Below are 19,791 nucleotides of genomic sequence, written 5' to 3'. Positions count from 1 at the left end.
AAGGTGGTAATGAGAGAGCTTCAGACTCTGGAGCTGACATTAAGCTCTGGCACCAAGACAAACACCAGGAGAACTACTGACATGCAATCAAGCCTAGGGATGCCTATCATTCTGTTTCTCAGTGGATTTAGCTACAGAGAAAATAAATGTTCATGGATGAAGGAAAGATAATGAATAAAGGAATATCCACTGGATTGCAAGAATATCTAGCTATAGGAATGGTTGTTTCACACCATCAATCACCCTGACCAGTATTTTAACACAAATTCTCAGGGAAGAACTGCTTCTGAATCATCTCACCTTGAGAATAACTCAAAGCTCTGAATACACCTATATACAGCCCAGCCAAGTCCTTCCCTTCCATGTCCTATCACAATATTTTGTTAAAATAAGTAAACAGGAGCGCCTGGGTGGCTCAGTCGTTAAGCGTCTGCCTTCGGCTCAGGTCATGATCCCACCGTCCTGGGATCGAGTCCCACACTGGGCTCCCTGCTCAGCAGGAAGCCTGCTTCTCCCTCACCCACGCCCCCTGCTTGTGTTCCTGCTCTTGCTATCTCTGTCTCTGTCAAATAAATAAGTAAAATCTTTAAAAAATAAAAAAATTAAAAAAAAATTAAAAAGTAAGCAGATTAGGTATTTCAGGACAATAATGTCTTTGTAATCTTTCAATAAGAATAATCCAGTATAATCAAGTAAAAATTAAACAAGCTAATAGATACCATCAGTTTATCTGGTAACATGAAAACTGGATGCATAAATCCTAAGTTCTAGAGCTTCACGTCTTTTACATTTTTTTTTAATTTTAAAAAGACAAATAACCTACAGTTTTTCTTCATTTTTATTATTTTCCAAGAATACTAACGTTCTGAATAAAAGTATCATTCATCTTCAGCAATAAACAGAATTATCTAACCAATAGTCAAAAAAAGAACTTTTGAAAGGTAAGCTGCCGCAATACAATTATTATATTTTCATTCAATATTGCTCTTAAAAAAATCCCAGAGATTTTTTTTTTTTTTAAAGATTTTATTTATTTTTTGATAGAGAGAGAGAGACACAGCGAGAGAGGGAACACAAGCAGGGGGAGTGGGAGAGGAAGAAGCAGGCTGGCCGCTGAGCAGGGAGCCGGACATGGGGCTCGATCCCAGGACCCTGGGATCATGACCTGAGCCGAAGGCAGACGCTTAATGACTGAGCCACCCAGGTGCCCCAATCCCAGAGATTTTAAACATTGAAGAACAAAGCAAGAGCTTTTGAGAATGGGTTTACTGTATGTGTGTATGTGAACATCATTGCTGTTAATTAAAAAAGGATCTGTAAAGGTTAGGCTTGTACCTCAGCAACACATTTAGGACACCTCCAGTCTCCTTTGGGCACATCAGGTAGTGGGGGAATTAAACAGAATGTATGATAGCTGTCATCACATCCATCACACAAAAGCAATTTATCTTCATTATTTCCCCGACCACAAAACATACAAACATAGAGATCAACCTGTTAGAAAACAAACAAGATAAAATAAAAGTCTATTTTCTATAATAATAATATTAAATTTTTACCAGGAACTCCTTAATTGAAACAAAATAATGTACACTAAAAGTACACATAACTTAAATCCTGAATATTTTTTAAATGATTGTATTTAGACAAGTTTTCATAAAACTTCCTCAATTTCCTCAGTGCTTCTACAGGCAAGTTAATAAAAGCATATCAAGTTATCGGAATAAAGAAAGACCACAAATCCAGGTTACTTGAAAGTCAATTATATAAATAAAATACACCATGTCATCCTTCCTACACACACTCTTTGACAGAGAATGAATACTGAGCACTGTCCACATTACAGCTCAAGAATTTACAGATTCATATTCATTCTCTCACTCACAAGGTACATGTGAGGATAACTCAGGGAAAGAGTCAATGTAAACAGACAAAGCAAGGTTCACATTACATAAATGAAAGCTGCGACTTTAGATTTACCATCTAGTCTTCTAACCAAATGAACTAACTAAACGGCATACCAATATATAACGAGATAAAAAGTGCAAAACTAAAAATAAATCCTTTCCCTCCTGACACATCTCAGAACACTTACAAAGTTAACAGAGAGAGTTCCTTTCCGTTGTCTCATTTGCATGTTAAATGCGTCTGACCTGTTGGTAACTTTTCGTCTTCGGGAGACCTCATCTTGAAATAAAAATAGTTATATAATAATAGTAAAAACTAATGTTGAGAGCTTACTATGGACCAGACACTATTTAAAATAATTTAAATTAAATCTCAAAACACTATGAGGTAGATATGCTATTATCCCCATTGAAGATAAAGAATCTAAGGTATAGAGAAGTTAGATAACTTGCCCAAAATCACACAGCCAGTCAGTGGCAGATTTGGAAATCTAATCCAGGCAATCAAGCTCCAGAGAGCTTAACTACTAATTCTATACTGCCTGTATGTAGTGCTTATCAGGGACTAATTGAGACGAGTTTTAAGATCACTGCCAGCCAATGCAATAAGTACAAGAATGAAAAAGATAAACTGCTTAATTCTTAGAAGGGTGATAATAAACATCATAATGTATTTAGTAGGTCCTATCACACTGAATGTTTTTAGAGTGATGGGACAATATCATCTGACCCTCCAGAGTTCTCGTCCACAATCTGAATTGTGACTTAATTTCTCATATCATGAAAAGGGTAATAATACGACTTGTGATTACAGCATTTCATTAAATTCATATACATTAAAAACAAATCCAACACAATCTTTGTAGAGTTTTAAAACTGACATGTACATAGAGAGAATAGTGGAACTTGATCTTTGCATTAGCAATTTTACTCAGAAAGTTTCAAACATACTAAGCTGAGAGTACAAGGCTTTCTTCAAACACAGTTTATTTATGGAAAAATAACAAAATCAGAATTAGAATTTTAGTCATAAGCTCTCCACAGTACATTTTGTTATTAAAGGTCAGAGAATCCTGTCTTTGAATTTAAAAGTTATAAGCTATGGATCACCAGGTAAGAACCATTCATTTCACCATTCTCTCCTAAACTAGCCTTTAGAAACTATAAATTTCTGTGTAACATATTAGACATGGAAAAGGAAAATTTCTCTCTTCCAAATATTACAAAAATTCAATAAAATATGGTTCCTCAAGCCTTAAATTTAAGATTATATGCCATAAAAGGTGATCCGTCTAGGAACGACGTTCCAATGTTTACACTCATAAGAAAATCCCAAGGCAAAATGCAATTCAAATATTTGAATCTTATTAGAACCATATGGCTATACCTTATTTCTTTTCATGACCGAATAAGAGATTTTACCTTCTTTATCTTTTTCTCCCATTGCTAGGCCCACGACCTTAGGCCCAGCCCCAAAAATTCGAAGTTTCTTCAGTTCCGTGTTTCTGTTCACTTCTCCAGATTCTGACTAAAAAAATAATAAACAAAACTCACATTAATCATTCTGATTCATACATTTATCTTCTTACGCGAGGAAAGTTTCAAGATCCTCTTCAATATGAAGAAAAAAATGTTTTATTTCTTCTCTCTAAATTCACTCACTGCCTCATTACAACAGCTGAATAGTCATCCAAGCACTATGCAACACCCAGCTTCCTTTCCACAAAAGAAAATCTCTTTATTAAAAGCACAGCTGTCAATTAGGTTCTGTCCAGAGACAAATGCCACTGGTTATAACCAGTATAATACTGGTAATAATAGAAATCCTCACTTCTACTTTGCTAATGGACACCCATCTTTGATCAGAAGGCAATATACCCATCCTATTAGATGAATAATGATTATCCTAAGCCAATCATGCCATTTCTCTTTGTTAGTGATGACCTAGCTAGGAGAGGAAATGTTATCCTGGTCTAGACCAACGAGACATAGAGAACATCTACTAGAAGCCTGGGGAAAGATTTTCATCTTCTAATAAAAGAGAAAGCTTCTTATAAAGAGTAATAAGCCTTTTACCCCAACTTCCTTCCCTACTGTTAGGAGATTCAGCCTGGTGAAAGCATTGCGCTGGACTCTAACAACCACATTGCAATTAGGAAGAGATATACTACCCACACACTGAAGAAAGCAAGGTAGAAAGATGGAAAGAGCCTGGCCCTTCATGGCAATGTGCAGTTGCTGCATCAATCCTAGAACTACCTATTTCTGGAAATCTTATGTGAAAACTGTGTCCTTATGTGAAAATTGTGTTGTTAATGTTTAAGCTGATGTCATTTGGCACTCTAGTACTTGAAGATGAGAGCATCCTGATAGATGCAAATGTTACACCATGAATTCAGATGGACCATACACACTGAATGTACACTAAGTAAATAACTAAAACTTATTAAAAATACAGTCAATAAGAATAAAAATAAATCAGGATAAAATACAAACTTTATAAGTCTATGATCATATAAGAACCAAACCAACCAAAATGGCATTTTAATATATATATTTAAACTTTAGTAGATTGATTTAATTATACTAATCAACCTCTACAGTCAGTCCAATGATAAACACGACACTATACATTCATCACTATTAATGCACAGTAAATAAGAAAACCTAACATACACTAAGTAGATACTATGTACCATATAGAAGTATTTTAATCAGTTAATCCTCACAATAACCGTTTCAGACAGACAATAATGTTCCAAAAAGTACAAATAATAAAACATTATTCGATCTTAATAGAATAAAAACTAGAAGTAACAAAATAAAAAATAAAAAGACCTGTTAGAAATCTTTAACTTCCTATTAAAAATGATAACAAAAAAAAGACTATACATCAGAATCTCCAGAATAAATTAAAGTAGTGATCACAGGAAGTTTTATAGTCTTAAACATCTCAGTCAAAACAGAAGAATGGAAATAAATTAAGTTTCCAACTCAAAAAGCTAGGAAAAGAGCTACGACATAAACCAAAAGAACTCTGTGATGCTAGATTAGAACTGGAATTATCAGTCCATTTCTGAAAATATAAACTCATAATGTTTTAAATTTTATTTCCCAGCCCTAACCACTAAAAGGGCCTACCAAAAGCAATGGCATCCCAGTAGGAACAAGCACACCTTGTGCTCAGATCTTGGTTTCTAAATATCATTTCACACTAAAATGAACCAGAATTCTGTGGAGAAATGGCTGATTCCAGGTCTAAAGCAAGGCAAGAAGACAATGACCCTTTTTGTGCTAAATAAGTGCTCAAAAAGGATGGAGACATGTCAAAAGAGTATCATGAACCAGCTTGAAGGGGTTCCCATTAGCCAAATTTGGAACAACAGGATTATCAAAAAGGAATAAGAGATTGTAATAAATTACAAGACATTATATTTTTAAAAAATCATGATCTATAGTGATACTAAAAAGGAGCAGGGGTCAGTCATGGTCCCACTGGTACACACATTCATCAAAATTCACCAAACTGTACACTTAAGATATAAAACATTTTACTGTATGAAAAAAATACCTCAAGAAAGTGTGGGAGAAGAGTTCTCCTTTAAAGAAAAATGTTAACAAATGTAGAAAATGACAGAGCTAGAAAATCACCCAGCCTGCAACCACCAACATAACAACTAACTCAGGTAAGATCATCAATGAATGTGAAAACCACTGGGTAAAACTTTACTGGAAGACAGGTTATTCACACTATCTTATAGTTTACCCTGATTACTTTTATTACAAAGAGAATAAGTATAATGGAGAAACCTGGCTCAAACTTAGTGTCACCAATAATGAGATACACTGGCATTATGGGCTTCATTCTAATGTATAAATGTGTTAAGGGTCTAATAACCCTTCATACAGACAAACTATGAATCCAGCTTTCAAAAAGCGCACAAGTGAGGTCACGGATGAAAAAACAATCATAGCAGGGGTGCCTGGGTGGATCAGTCGGTTAAGTATCTGACTCTTGACAGCCCTGCATCAGGCTCTGTGCTCAACAGAGAGTCTGCTTGAGATTTCCTCTCCCTCTGCCCCTTCCCCCACTTGCATGTGCTTTCATTCTCTCTCTTTCTCTAAAATAAATATTATTTATCTATTCTTTAAAAAAAAAAGAATAAAAACAATCATAGAGGAGTAAAGCAAGTGATGTGATAGAAGAAAGGGGAGTAGGATAACTTTCATAACTTCTGTTTCTTGTTTAAGATACTATTGGATGGCTGTGCTTGTCATGGACATTAAGCTAAAAAATAACAAAGGAAAAATAGATTTAGAGAAGGTGATAATGTTTGAGATACACTGAATTCAGCATACCTGTTGTGGCCACCAATATGCATACAGGAATATACATATACCATAGGCACACACACATCCCTGGTAAACAGAAAAACATGGGTGTCAAGACATATTTAGGAGTCCTGAGTGTACAGGTAGTAATCGAAATCATAGGGTAGGTAAGACAGCTAGGGAGAACAAAGACAGGAAAAGACTTAAAATACCATGTAAAGGGCAATGGTAAGACAGAACAAAGATGACTGAGGAGAGGTCAGAGAGTGAAGAGGATAACCGAGAGAGGCATCACGGAAGCCAAAGAAAAATCAAGTTAACTGAATTTCAAGGAGAGGAGTCAACAACTGTATTAAATGTATGTATGACCAGAGATGAAGAAGAAATAAAAAAAGGTCCTCAGCTTTTGATAATTATTAACTCGGTGGTAACTGGGGTGGTGCAGTTTCAATAAAATGATTTAGCTCAATGTCAGATTACATAGTACAAAAGCTAAACAGATACTAAGGAAACTGAAACAACATCGACTGTTTTTCAAGAAACTTCATGAAAAGAGGCAAGGAGTAAGGCACAATCTAGGAAGGGAGATTTTGTTTTAAGATGACAGAGACTTTAAACACATTTACATTGGGGGTAGGAGGAGATCCAGCAGACAGAGGTAAGAGAGAGAGATTTCACAAGTGATATATTAAAATCCCTAAAGAAGCCAGAAAGGACAGATGTGGGAAGATTATCCTTAGAGACAAAGGTACCCTTTGCTCACAGAGATTGGCAGAAATTAAGAATGAATACCAACAATTCTGTGTATGGGGCAAGAAGTGGAAGGAGTTCTACCAGAAAGCCTTTCTCTTCTTTCTGAAATTGAAGACTAAGAATGAGGCAGACTAGGCAATACAGTAATTAAGGACAAATTGTGAGTTGAACAAATTCTTCATTGAAAAGCCAACAATGGTTCTAGTTTCTACCTGGTACCAACCAATCTGACTACAATGACAATTATTACAATGAGTAAAAACATTCTATGTTGTCCTTTCCATATATATAGGCAATGAGCAACAGCGCTTTTTCATGGTTTCAAAAGGAACATTCAAAGAAATTTCATCACAAGCTGTCAACTCATTAGAGGAGCAGGGCCAACTGGGGCAACTCTTCAAAACTGAGTCACCAAGTCAGAGACTAGTCTTCAAGTGTTTCAGGTGTTGAAATAGAATCATCACTATACACCCAAAGATAATTAGAACTTTTGAGATCAACCACAATAATAAAAATCACTTAATGACTAAACCAGAGTTTACTAATTTGTAATGGTTTATAACTAAGAATTCTCATTATGCTAAATATAAATTATAATTATACTATAATGCAATAAAATAATTTAATTATGAATTACTAAACAATTTATATTACATATTGGTAATTTACTAATAAATGAACATAAATTTATAATTCACTTTCCAGTGAATTTCCACTGAATTCACATTCTCAATCCAAGACACCTACCCTTCTCTTATCAAAGTACCTAAGAAGCTAAATTATTATTCAGGAGATTATTTAAGGAGCATAAATTCAGAGCAAGGAAAGCAGCATCTTACTGTCCCAACCTATGGACCTGTCAACTTTAAAAACACACTTTTGAGGGGGCACCTAGGTGGCTCAGTCGGTTAAGCATCTGCCTTCGGCTCAGGTCATGATCCCAGGGTCCTGGGATCAAGCCCCACATCAGGCTCCCTGCTCAGCGGGGAGTCTGCTTCTCCCTCTCCCTCTGCCCTCTCACCCTTGCTTGTGCTCTCTCTCAAATAAATAAATAAAATATTGAAAAAAAAACACACTCTGAGGACCACAAATGAGAATGGGGAAAGGAGGACAGATGCAGACAAGAAGAAATTAGGGCATTTTTCTTCTGATGAAATTATTTTAGGCTACAAGAACACTACAGAAGTTAACATTGGAATGGTTCAAACACTAAAACTTATACTCTAGCTTTTAAAGGAATGAATGAAAAATAAAACCACCCTTTCCTACTCCTCTCATTTTTGCTAACCACGAAAATAAAATATACTACAGTTCATCAGCATGTCTATAACACTGGCCCTACAGTACCCAGAGTCACCCTCTGATTTGTCCTCCTCGTCAAAACTGTTCAAAATTAACAAAAAATTTTCTAAATCAGACTGAATTTTACAATTTCTTCCTGTTCATCTTAAAGGTAAATGAAAGACAGATTTCTTCACGTTCTAAAAAATAGTACGTGAATGACTCCAATAACCACAAAATTGTTCTGCAGTCAATACACTTAAAACTCCTGTTAAAAATGATCCATGGGGGCGCCTGGGTGGCTCAGTTGGTTAAGCGACTGCCTTCGGCTCAGATCATGATCCTGGAGTCCTGGGATCGAGTCCCGCATCGGGCTCCCTGCTCAGCGGGGGGTCTGCTTCTCCCTCTGACCCTCTTCCCTCTCGTGCTGTCTCTCATTCTCTCTCTAATAAATAAATAAAATCTTTAAAAAAAAAAAAAAATGATCCATGGAAGTTGATACCTGAGACTTGACACGCCTTGTTCTCTTCGGCAGAATGTTCATTCTTGTGCCTGGCTCTGGGGAAGTTTGGACATCAGTGCCAAGAACCTCAGGCTCTACTTTTTCCTTAAGATCTAAATTAGGCATCTGTACACCCTAAAGAATCAGAGCACAGAAAGAGAACAGGTTCACTGATAAGAAATCAGACTGGAGAATCAGGGGAAAAGTAATAAATTTCCAATAAATCCCCAAAACTACATGAAACCAGATGACAATTCTACCCACCAAATTGATCTATAGATTCAAGACAATCCCTATCAAAATCCTAGCAGGCTTTTGTTGTAGAAATTGAGAAGTAAATTTCTAAAATTTATGTGGAAATGCAAAATCTTTGGATATTCTGAAAAAAGAAGAACCAAGTTGGAAGACTAACACTATTGGATTATCAAAACTTACTATAAGGCTACAGTACTCGAGACCAGTATAGTACTGGTGTTAGGGTAAGTATACAGACCAAAAAACAAAACAGAGACCAGAAATAAACCCACATTTGTAGTCAACTGATTTTCAACAAAGGTGCCCAGGTAAATCAACAGGAAAAGGATAGTAGTCTTTTAAACATGACACTGGTACAACTGAATATTCATATACATATACATTTCCCCTCCCTTCCCCAAAATGAAATACTTCTACCTCCTACTATACACATACAAAAAAAAAAACTCAAAATGATCTCAGACCTAAATATAAAAGCTAAAACCATAAAACTTCTAGATGACAACAAAAAAGAGTATCTTTGGGGCCTTGGGTTAGGAAAAGATTTCTTAGATATGACAACAGAAGCACAATCCATAGAAGGGGGGGAAGGAAATTAATAAACTACTCTTCAAACAGACACCATTATAAAAATGAAAAGATAAACCACAGACTAGCAGAAAGTATTTGTAAAATCATATACCTGATAAAAGACTTGTATCCAGATTATATAGCAAACTCTTAAAACAAGTGTAAGATGACAAACAATCCAATTAAAAAAAAGATCAGAACAGACACTTCATCAAGGAAGATATACAAATGGCTAATATGCACATGAAAAGATGCACAACACCATTGGTCATTAGGGAAATGAAAATTAAAACCACAATGAGATACCACTACACAGCCACTAGAATGGCTATAAGCAAAAAAACTGACAATACCAAGTGTTGGCAAAGACGTGAAGAAACTGGAAGCCTCTACATTACTGGTGGGAATGTAAAATGGTTCAGCCACTTTGGAAAACAGTTCGGCAGTTTCTTAAAAAGTTAAACATAAACTTACCATATAACCCAGCAATTCCACTCCTAGGTATCTACCCAAGAGAAATGAAAACATATGTCCACACAAAGACTTATACATGAATATTCATAGCATTTATTCATAATAGCCATAAACTGGAAACAATCCAACTGTCCACCGACTGGTAAATGGATAAACAAATATGGTATATCCATACAATGGACTATTATTCAGCCATAAAAGGAATGAAGTACTAATACAGGCTAAAACATAGATGAACCTTGAAAACATTAGGCTAAGTGAAAGAAGCCAGACACAAAATTATATTGTATAATTCCATCTATGTGAAATTTCTACAAAGGCAAAAAACTACCGAGCCAGAAAGCAAATCAAGTGTTTATCTGGGTTTGGGGGTACGAACAGGAACCAACTACAAGCAAACACAAAGGAAGTTCCTGGGCTGATGGAAATATTCTAAAACTGAGCTGTGGTGATCACTGCATAAATGTATAATTTATTAAAGCTTACTGACTGTGTATCTACAATGACTGAATTCTACAGTATGCAAATTATAACCTCAAAAAGCTGTTAAAAAAATACATGAAACCAAAGGAGGAATTTTTCAAAAAGCTTAAGTAATGAGAATTTATTTTAAATAAATAAGAAAACATCCTTCATTCCCATTGGCCTTCATCTTGTAAACCACCAAAACTAGCTGCAATTTTTAAACCACACCTTGCCACCCCAAATATTGGTACCTGGAGAAATCTTTTTAACTTGCTATGCTTAGCAAACTGCTAACTTGTTACGGTGAACACAGTCTAACATTCATATTTGGCAGACTGGATTTATCTACTCCTAAAAAAAAAAAAAAAAAAAAAGATGCATCTCACCATAAGGCTGACACCAGATTGGAAAAGTTCATATGGGTAGAGAATTCTTTCATAATGTGACTTCAAAAGAGACCCAGTTCCTTTTCCCGGCAGATATCCCAAGCGACTACCCACTTTAGACCATTTCTTCTCTTTTGTGACCATTTCAAAACCTCCTTTGCTGGCAACAATCTGAAAAGAAAGTAAAAACTATTTAGAGAAAGAAGGCAGATTCACGTATTCTGAATCTGTATCTTGCCTGCTAAATAGAAAAATTATTCTGAGCTTAGATTTCTAATTTCCTTTCCACAAATATCTGACAAAATTGAAACCTGTCAACATTTAAAGTATGAAATGAATGATTTTTGGAAGTTTTGAACTCTACTATTTAATTAATGTTAATGTGCCCATTTTCGCATTCAAATACATTTAATGAATTTACACTTTGTACATTATACACCTTGAGAAAACTAAACAGATTTATGTACTCGATATCCACAAGAAACTCAAAATATAAAATAAGAATTAAAACAAAAACAAACATAAACATAAATGTAAGTTATATAGTACGAAATGAACATAAATCCTGAAATTGGGAAATGTACCAAATAACTTACAGAATTTTAACAAAAATGTCAAGGAAAAAGTGGATTCAAAGGCTATTTTAGAAAAGCCTGTAATTTTTCAAAAGGAGTTTTACATGGAAGATTATGAAGGAATGATGGGGAAAGATCAGATTACAGTGATAGACTTACTAGAAAATATAGTACAGGATGTATTAACGTAGGAAGAGTTAAGATAAATTGGACAATTTGGCTGAATGCTCACATCAAACCAGGCACTAGAGTGATACTCTACATCTCTCACACTCTAAAACATAGGCAGTCTTCAGTTGACTGATGATAAAATAAAAAGGACTATGACATGGTTATTTGAACTCAAAAAAATTTCCTTGAGGGGCGCCTGGGTGGCTCAGATGGTTAAGCGTCTGCCTTCGGCTCAGGTCATGATCCCAGGGTCCTGGGATCGAGTCCCGCATCGGGCTCTCTGCTCCTTGGGAGCCTGCTTCTCCCTCTGCCTGTCTCTCTCTGTCTCTCATGAATAAATAAATAAAATCTTTAAAAAAAAAAAAAAAAAATTTCCTTGAGTGTACACTACTGTTATTTCTCTGTATCAAAAAAAGTTAAGAGAGGGGTGCCTGGCTGGCTCAGTCAGTGGAGCATGTAACTTCATGTCAGGGTTGTGAGTTCAAGCCCCCCATTGGGCGTAAAGCTTACTTAAAAAAAAAAAAGTTGGGACGCCTGGGCGGCTCAGCCGTTAAGCGTCTGCCTTTGGCTCAGGTCATGATCCCAGGGTCCTGGGATCGAGTCCCAAATCAGGCTCCTTGCTCAGCGCGGAGCCTGCTTCTCTCTCTGCCTGCCACTGCTTGTGCTCTCTCCCTCTCTCTCTCTCTGACAAATAAAATCTTTTAAAATTTTTTTTAAAAAGTTAAAAGAAAAATTAAACATAGAATTACATGATTCAACAATTCCACCCAAAAAAAGTGAAAACAGGGTTAAACAGATGCAAACCAATGTTCACGGCAGCATTACTCACAAGAGTCAAATGGTGGAAACAACCCAAAGGTCCATCAAGAGATGAATGAATAAACAAAATCTAATATATACATATAATGGAATATTATTCATCCTTAAAAAGGAATGAAACTGATGCATGTGACAACATGGATCCTTGAAAACATTATGCTCAAACACAAAAAGATGAATATTATATGATTCCACTTACATGAAATACCTAGAAATAAAGAAGTTTATAGAGAAAGGAAGTAGAAGAGAGGTTTTACACCAGGGGCCTGAAGGGAGAGGGGAAGTTTTGGAGTGATGGTTGTACAACATTTTGAATGTACTTAATGCCATTAAATTATACACTTAAAAAAATGGTAACTGTTATGCTATGCATATTTTACCACAATTTTGTATAAAAAGGTTAAGAACATGGCCTGTGGAGCCAGACTGCCAGAGTTCAAATCTCAACTCCACTACTTAGTAACTGCGTGACCTTGGGCTAGTTATGTCATAATTTGCACTTCGGGGTCCTCCTATTATTAAAATATTAGTAACTTAACAGCACTTACACTTTATTATGAGGCAGTTGTGAAGACAAATGAAATAAAACATGAAAAGCACCAGGACAAAATAAGCACTGTGTCAACGTTAGCAGTATTATAATGTCTATGTGTGTGTGAGCAAGTGGGGGGTGTGAATGCTATAAATAAATGAACGTTTTGAGCTCTTATACTCTACAATGCTCTTATAGACAAAGATGAACCTATACCAAAGCAAAATTTCCCTCTACTGAAATATGTGAAAGCTTGGTGGCAACACATAAGTTCACGTGCACAAGAGCTGAACACATCTCTAATTCTTTAGCTTCTTTTAGCACATCCTCAGAAAAGCCGCCTCTCTTTAAAAAGGCTAGCCAGGGGAAAATTATAATGAGAAAAAAGTTTATTTTTCCAATGTTGTAGTGTAGAGGAAAACACAATGAGGGCATTTTAGAAGGCTGTCTGGAAGCAACTGCATGAATCAGGATGCCTTTCATTCACATCTTTCCAGTGCTTCTGTACTGTCAAGTACTGTTCTGGGTGCTTGAGATCCATCTGTGAATAAAACAAAGATCTTTGCCCTCATGGTGCTTACATTCTAGCAGGAAAAACAGGCCATAAACATAGTATGTATATTTTAAAGTGATAAATCCCACAGAAGAAACTTTAAAAAGCAGTTAAAAGACCTCACAAGTAGCAAAGTGAGGGTTTAACTAAAGTATTAAACAGTCACAAAAAACTTCATTATAAAGGTGAAATTTGAGCAAAGACTCCTTCAAGGTGAAACAGTCACCCAAGCAGACATACAGGGAATAGTCAGAGCAGGAGCCCCATGTTAGCAGCACACCTCAAATGTCTGAGGAACAATAAGGAAGCCAATGTGGTTGAAGCAAGTGGGGAGGAGTCCGAAAGGAAACAGAAACTCTCTTTGTAATCTTCATTATACAATACATTTATCACCATTACATACTACTCTAGTTTGTATGCAAAGCACTTTAAGTTAAATTTCCATTAGTAATGATACATCTGCATGGATCCAGTCAGGCTGTCCCATCCAGTTAAGATGCTTACTGGCATGCAGTTGTGAAAATGACAGCCAGCACAGAGTATGGCTAAGAAATAAGATAAAACTATCTCACAAAGAAATCAACACTATGACTTCGGCTTCGTGCATACAAACACTCTAACAATCTAACAGGGCCTGATACTATAAAAACACACAAAACTTAGCACGTTTTTCTTCAGCTGACAGAGTCAAGAATTATCATGTATAATTTCAAAATATAATGCAGCCATCAAAAAAAAAAAAAAATGAAATCAGGGTGCCTGGGTGGCTCAGCCGTTAAGCATCTGCCTTCGGCTCAGGTCATGACCCCAGGGTCCTGGGATCGAGCCCCACATCGGGCTCCCTGCTTGGCGGGAAGCCTGCTTCTCCCTCTCCCACTCCCCCTGCTTGTGTACCTGCTCTCGCTAACTCTCTCTGTCAAATAAATAAATAAAATCTTTAAAAAAAAAAAAAGAAATCTTGCCATTTGCAATGACGTGGATGGAACTAGAGGGTATTATGCTAAGCAAAATAAGTCAATCAGAGAAAGATAATTATCATATCTTACTGATAGGTGGAATTTGAGAAACAAGGCAGAGGATCATAGGGGAAGAGAGGAAAAAAATGAAGTAAGACAAAACCTGAGAGGGAGAAAAACCATAAGAGACTCTTAATCTCAGGAAACAAACTGAAGGTTGCTGGAGTGGAGTGGGGTGGGAGAGATGGGGTGGCTGGTGATGGACACTGGGGAGGGTATGTGCTATGGTGAGCGCTGTGAATTGTGTAAGACTGACGAATCACAGACTGTACCCCTGAAACAAATAATACATTATGTGTTAATAATAAAAAATAATAAAAAATAAAATAAAAATAAATTTAAAAAATTTCAAAATAGGGGTGCCTGGGTGGCTCAGTCGTTAAGCGTCTGCCTTCTGCTCAGGTCATGATCCCAGGGTCCTGGGATTGAGCCCCGCATCGGGCTTCCTGCTCAGCGGGAAGCCTGCTTCCCCCTCCCTACTCTCCCTGCTGTGTTCCCTCTCTCACTGTGTCTCTCTCTGTCAAATAAATAAATAAAATCTTTAAAAAAATTTTTTTTTTCAAAATATAAAACCATTTACTCCATTTTGTCATGAACTGTATCACACCATTATCACTAGAAAAATATCACTTATAAGCCATACCCTATAAAAAGATACATGACATGCAAAGATAAACTGAACAAAATGGAAACAAGCCCTTAATCAATACTTGACCAAAGAATAATGTCAACTGAGGCCAAAATTTCCATCCAATGTAAAAAAAACTAAGTCTGGCCAGTAGAAGACAATCTTAACAGACATAAAGTAGCGGTAGTTTTCTACTTAAAAGTTCCCTCTCAAGCCTCCACTGAAAAGACAGTAAAGGAACAAAAAGGCATAGGACCAAGAGAAAGCAGATACACAAGTGATAATCTAACAGGCAATATCAAAAACCAACCAAGCACCTTCAACAGAAGAAAGCCAAGGAGAAGCTTTTCCAATACAGAGCCTGGAAAGGCCTAAGAAATGGAAGCAACAATCCCTTTAAAATTAGAGATGGTGGGGCACCTGGGTGGCTCAGTCGGTTAAGCGTCTGCCTTCGGCTCAGGTCATGATCCCAGGGTCCTGGGATAGAGCCCGGAGTTGGGCTCCTTGCTCAGTGGGGAGCCTGTTTCTCCCTCTTCCTCTGCCTGCCACTCCCCCTTGCTTGGGCTCTCACTTTCGCTATCCCTCTGCCAAGTAAATAAATAAAATCTTAAAAAAATAAAATAAAATAAAATCAGAGATGGCAATAAATAGAGAACAGGACTGGCTGAAAACCTGTATAAAAGCAATCAGACCTCCTCCAGTCAGCACAGCCAAGCAACTACTGCTCTCCAATCCCAGGACAAGACTAGAGATTTACTCTCAGGAGAGTTTGAAAAGAAGGAACTCTAACCTAAGAGAAATAGGTAAGCAAACTATAGGATAAGTCTAATACTCTAATAGTCTAACATCAAGTTATTAGTCTAACATCCAACTAATAAAAGTTCAGAAAGAGAGAAAAGATAAGTGGAAGAAATTATCAAAGACTACAGAAAATACAAGAAAAGTTTTAAGACCTCAAAGACATGAGTTCAGATAAGAAAAGTTATCAAGTGGGGAGGGGGTGGGGGGATGGGGTGGCTGGGTGATGGACACTGTGGAGAGTATGTGTTGTGGTGAGTGCTGGGTGTTGTGTAAGAGTGATGAATCACAGACCTGTACCCCTGAAACAGATAATACATTATATGTTACTTAAAAAAAAGAATTAAACATACATGCCCCAGTGCCTATACCCAAGTTTAAAAAAAAGAAAAGTTATCAAGTGCAATGAAAGTATTAAATGAGATAGTGGAATTCTCTCCTCAGAAGTGGTTTCATAGAGAAGGGTATCAGGAAGGCTATGAAGAAGGCAGTAGTTTGGGTATAAATGGAGGAAGACAATATGGCACATCACATGGAGCTAAAACTGGATCCGAGATCAACGGCTACTAAAATTTTGCTTTTGCTTGGAGAGGTCTCCTGCATAGCTGTGCCACTGAGAAAGACAGCAAAAAGATGAAAGTCTTAGAATCACTGACTGGAATGATTCACAAATTCCCTTATGATGACCCTACTTACAATAAACTTCATGAAGACTTAGACAAAAATAAAAGGTAAATTTAAAAGCTTTGTTCATTATTAAATGTTCAGGTGGACTTAAAATTAGTGCTGAAGATTCTAGACTTTCATTTTAAGGATGACAGATGAACAAAGATGAAACATCAAGGAACAGATGTCCATCTATTAAGTGTTTAAAAATGTGATAAAAAGCAAAACAATAAATAAGTAAATAAACATGTATGTATACAATGAAAATAAACACACACCAGTGCATTTACCACTGTGAAATCTCAAGGCACTGGGAATAAAGATTAGATTCTACATCTTCAAGAAAAAGAAAGCCACATAGGAAGGAAAAATAATTAATATAGCATCAGTCTCTCAACAGTAACACTGAAAGCTGAAAGATTATGGAGTAAAGCTTTCAAAATACTAAAGGAAAACAATTTACAACTTAGACTTCTAAACCTCACCAAACTACCACTAAAGTGTAGAACACTTTTAAATAAGCAAAAAATTTACATTCCATTTATCTTCTTGTTTAAGAAACTAACAGAAGAAATGCTTCACCAAAATAGGAGGAAACCAAATAATATGAAGACTTGAAATAAAGGGAGAGGCAAAGGGAATTCCCAGAATGATAAAAGCAAAAGGAGGTTCCAAGCTGACAGCCGACCTTAAAGAACAAGGAATCTGGGCTGGAGCAGAAAAAAGAACTCCAGAGAAATGGCTCCAAGAAAAAATGGAACTGACAGATTACCTGACAGGTAAAGATTTATACTGCTGCTGGAAAATCTGAAAATAAATTTTTGATGGTTACAAAGAAAACTTAAAAAATAAAAATAGGGAGGGGGATTATTAACTCCAAGGAAAATAAAAATTGTAAGGAAAACAATCATAGCACACTATAAGGCTCAGGTACAAACAATATTTGTATTTATAGTCACAGTAATAACTTCTGATTAATAAAAAATTGATCTAGGACACTCAGCTGGCTCAGTTCATGGAGCATGCAACTTTTGATTTGGGGGTTGTAAGTTGGAGCCCCATGCTGGGGGTAGAGATTACTTAAAAATAAAATCTTTAAAAAAAAAAATTTGATCTAACTACACTAGAATGGAAGAGGGGAAGTATGTAAGGATTTAGGTTTCTTACACCCACTCTCCATCTCTAATAGAAAATCAGTGTATAATATTTAAAACTGAAAAGTGAAGAACTAGCATGAGCATATTATTTGGAAATAACAAAGATCTAAATCAGAAACAGCTAAAAGAATTGAAAGTAATTAGTTCTGAGGACTGGGAATGGGAGTGGAGAGGTGAAGAGGAAGAATGCTGCTTTTCATTTTAAGCCTTATATTTTAAAAAGTATTACACTGACCAAAAAAAAAGTTTTTAAGGGCTAGAATGAATGTTCCTTGCTGCACTGATTATAAACAGTAATTGTTAATGCAAAACTCCATTAAATTATAGACATTCCGAGTAACACTTTTTATTATTAAAAATAATAAAACAGGGCGCCTGGGTGGCTCAGTTGGTTAAGCGACTGCCTTCGGCTCAGGTCATGATCCTGGAGTCCCGGGATCAAGTCCCACATCGGACTCCCTACTTGGCAGGGAGTCTGCTTCTCCCTCTGACCCTCCTCCCTCTCATGCTCTCTGTCTCTCATTCTCTCTCTCTCAAATAAATAAATAAAATCTTAAAAAAAAAAAAGAAAGAAAGAAAAAAATAATAAAACAAAGTGATAATTTAATCAACACAGGAAACCATCAAATGAGAAATTAATGACTGAGACCTGATAACTGAAAATTCGCTTCCCATTATAAACTAGTGGAAAGTGTTTCAAAATCATGTCTATAATAACACAAACTCCAGAGATGCTCACCAGCTGTCAGCCAAATATAATACTTTTTTTTTTAGTTTTAGTATAAAATTTAATATAAAATTTTTAGAGCATTGTGACCTGACACTAAATTTAAAATGTATTACAAAAAATAACTTAAATATGTTTGTCTTGTTTTTCCTTGAAAGTGAAATCTCCAAAATTAACTCTATAATTTGAGTAACACTTTATTTCAAAACAGTTTATCAATCAGAGGATATGAAAGGCCACACAGAAAAAGATACTTTGCAAAGTTCCTCAGATAATCAAGCTATCTTCACTCACAAGTCAGAAGGATCATAAATTTTTATTATTGTATTAACAAAACATGTTTTGAAGGTAATTTAAATGCTGTTGCAGGTCAGTTAGTTCTTTTCACATTAGGAACAAAGTTAACAAGTTTAGGCAAAAATTAGTCTAAACTCTTCACCCTTAAGTTTTCAAACTCTTATTCATTCTGGATAATGCTGGCTTCAGTTAACCATTAGCACTACTTACCGATATTGATAGATATCACACATGAGAATGGTGAGTAACATGAATCTCTTTTAATATAACAAATTTTCAATTAAGAAGTAGAAAAAAGATGACAAGGTCAACATAAAACATTATACACTCAACACCAAGATAATATTAATAGATTGGTGTCATTTCTTTTGCATATTGTTTATCATAGAGACCACTAATCTGTCATTAAATAAGTCTTATAATATAAAATAATTTTAAAGATAACTTCAAAATCTGTCATTTACATTTACTCATGCTTGTATTTCATTGTCAAACAAATGCTGCACAGGAAACGATGTTTTCCATCAAGTTTATTGGAAATTCCTCATTTCATAGATTTACTAGCCTCTGCTCCAATTTCTAAACCAAGTACAAGCCTCACCTTGCTCAAAGCATACAGATCCAGGATTTTTCTCTCCACCACTGGAATCTTCAAAGTAGATCCTTGGAGTTCCCAAAATTTTGCTAATTGATCCAAGAAGTCCAGTCTCACTCTGGTCATTGCCTAAGATTATTAAAAAACAGAAATCAGAAATAGGAATTAAGTTATGATTGAAAATAAATGAGTTTTACTTAACAAAGGTACTCATTTCTCTAAAGAAATCCAAAGACTTCATTATTGCTTAGTCCAATCCTGTAAAATAAGGCAATAAAAAACAAAATACTTCTAATAAACTTTATTCACTAAGGCAAAAAAGTCACTCCCTA

The 19,791-nt window shown here is 35.9% G+C and overlaps 1 protein-coding gene across 1 annotated transcript in view; it reads right to left on the bottom strand.

Moving 5' to 3' along the window:
• The window catches only part of KDM5A (lysine demethylase 5A), a 93,011-nt gene that overhangs the window by 68,630 nt on the left and 4,590 nt on the right, over window positions 1-19,791 (bottom strand). The window contains exons 3-8 of the mRNA XM_036092409.2: window positions 19,466-19,588; window positions 10,926-11,096; window positions 8,776-8,910; window positions 3,330-3,435; window positions 2,096-2,187; window positions 1,336-1,494 (exon numbers count right to left, since the gene is read on the bottom strand). Of these exons, the coding sequence (XP_035948302.1) occupies window positions 1,336-1,494; window positions 2,096-2,187; window positions 3,330-3,435; window positions 8,776-8,910; window positions 10,926-11,096; window positions 19,466-19,588 (786 nt within the window). The remainder of the gene's footprint in view (window positions 1-1,335; window positions 1,495-2,095; window positions 2,188-3,329; window positions 3,436-8,775; window positions 8,911-10,925; window positions 11,097-19,465; window positions 19,589-19,791) is intronic.

This window comes from Halichoerus grypus, chromosome 6, assembly GCF_964656455.1.
Source record: "Halichoerus grypus chromosome 6, mHalGry1.hap1.1, whole genome shotgun sequence".
In the NCBI taxonomy this organism is placed as follows: Eukaryota; Metazoa; Chordata; class Mammalia; order Carnivora; family Phocidae; genus Halichoerus; species Halichoerus grypus.
Note: the sequence above shows the minus strand (reverse complement) of the source record. Positions and strands in the feature narration are given on the sequence as shown.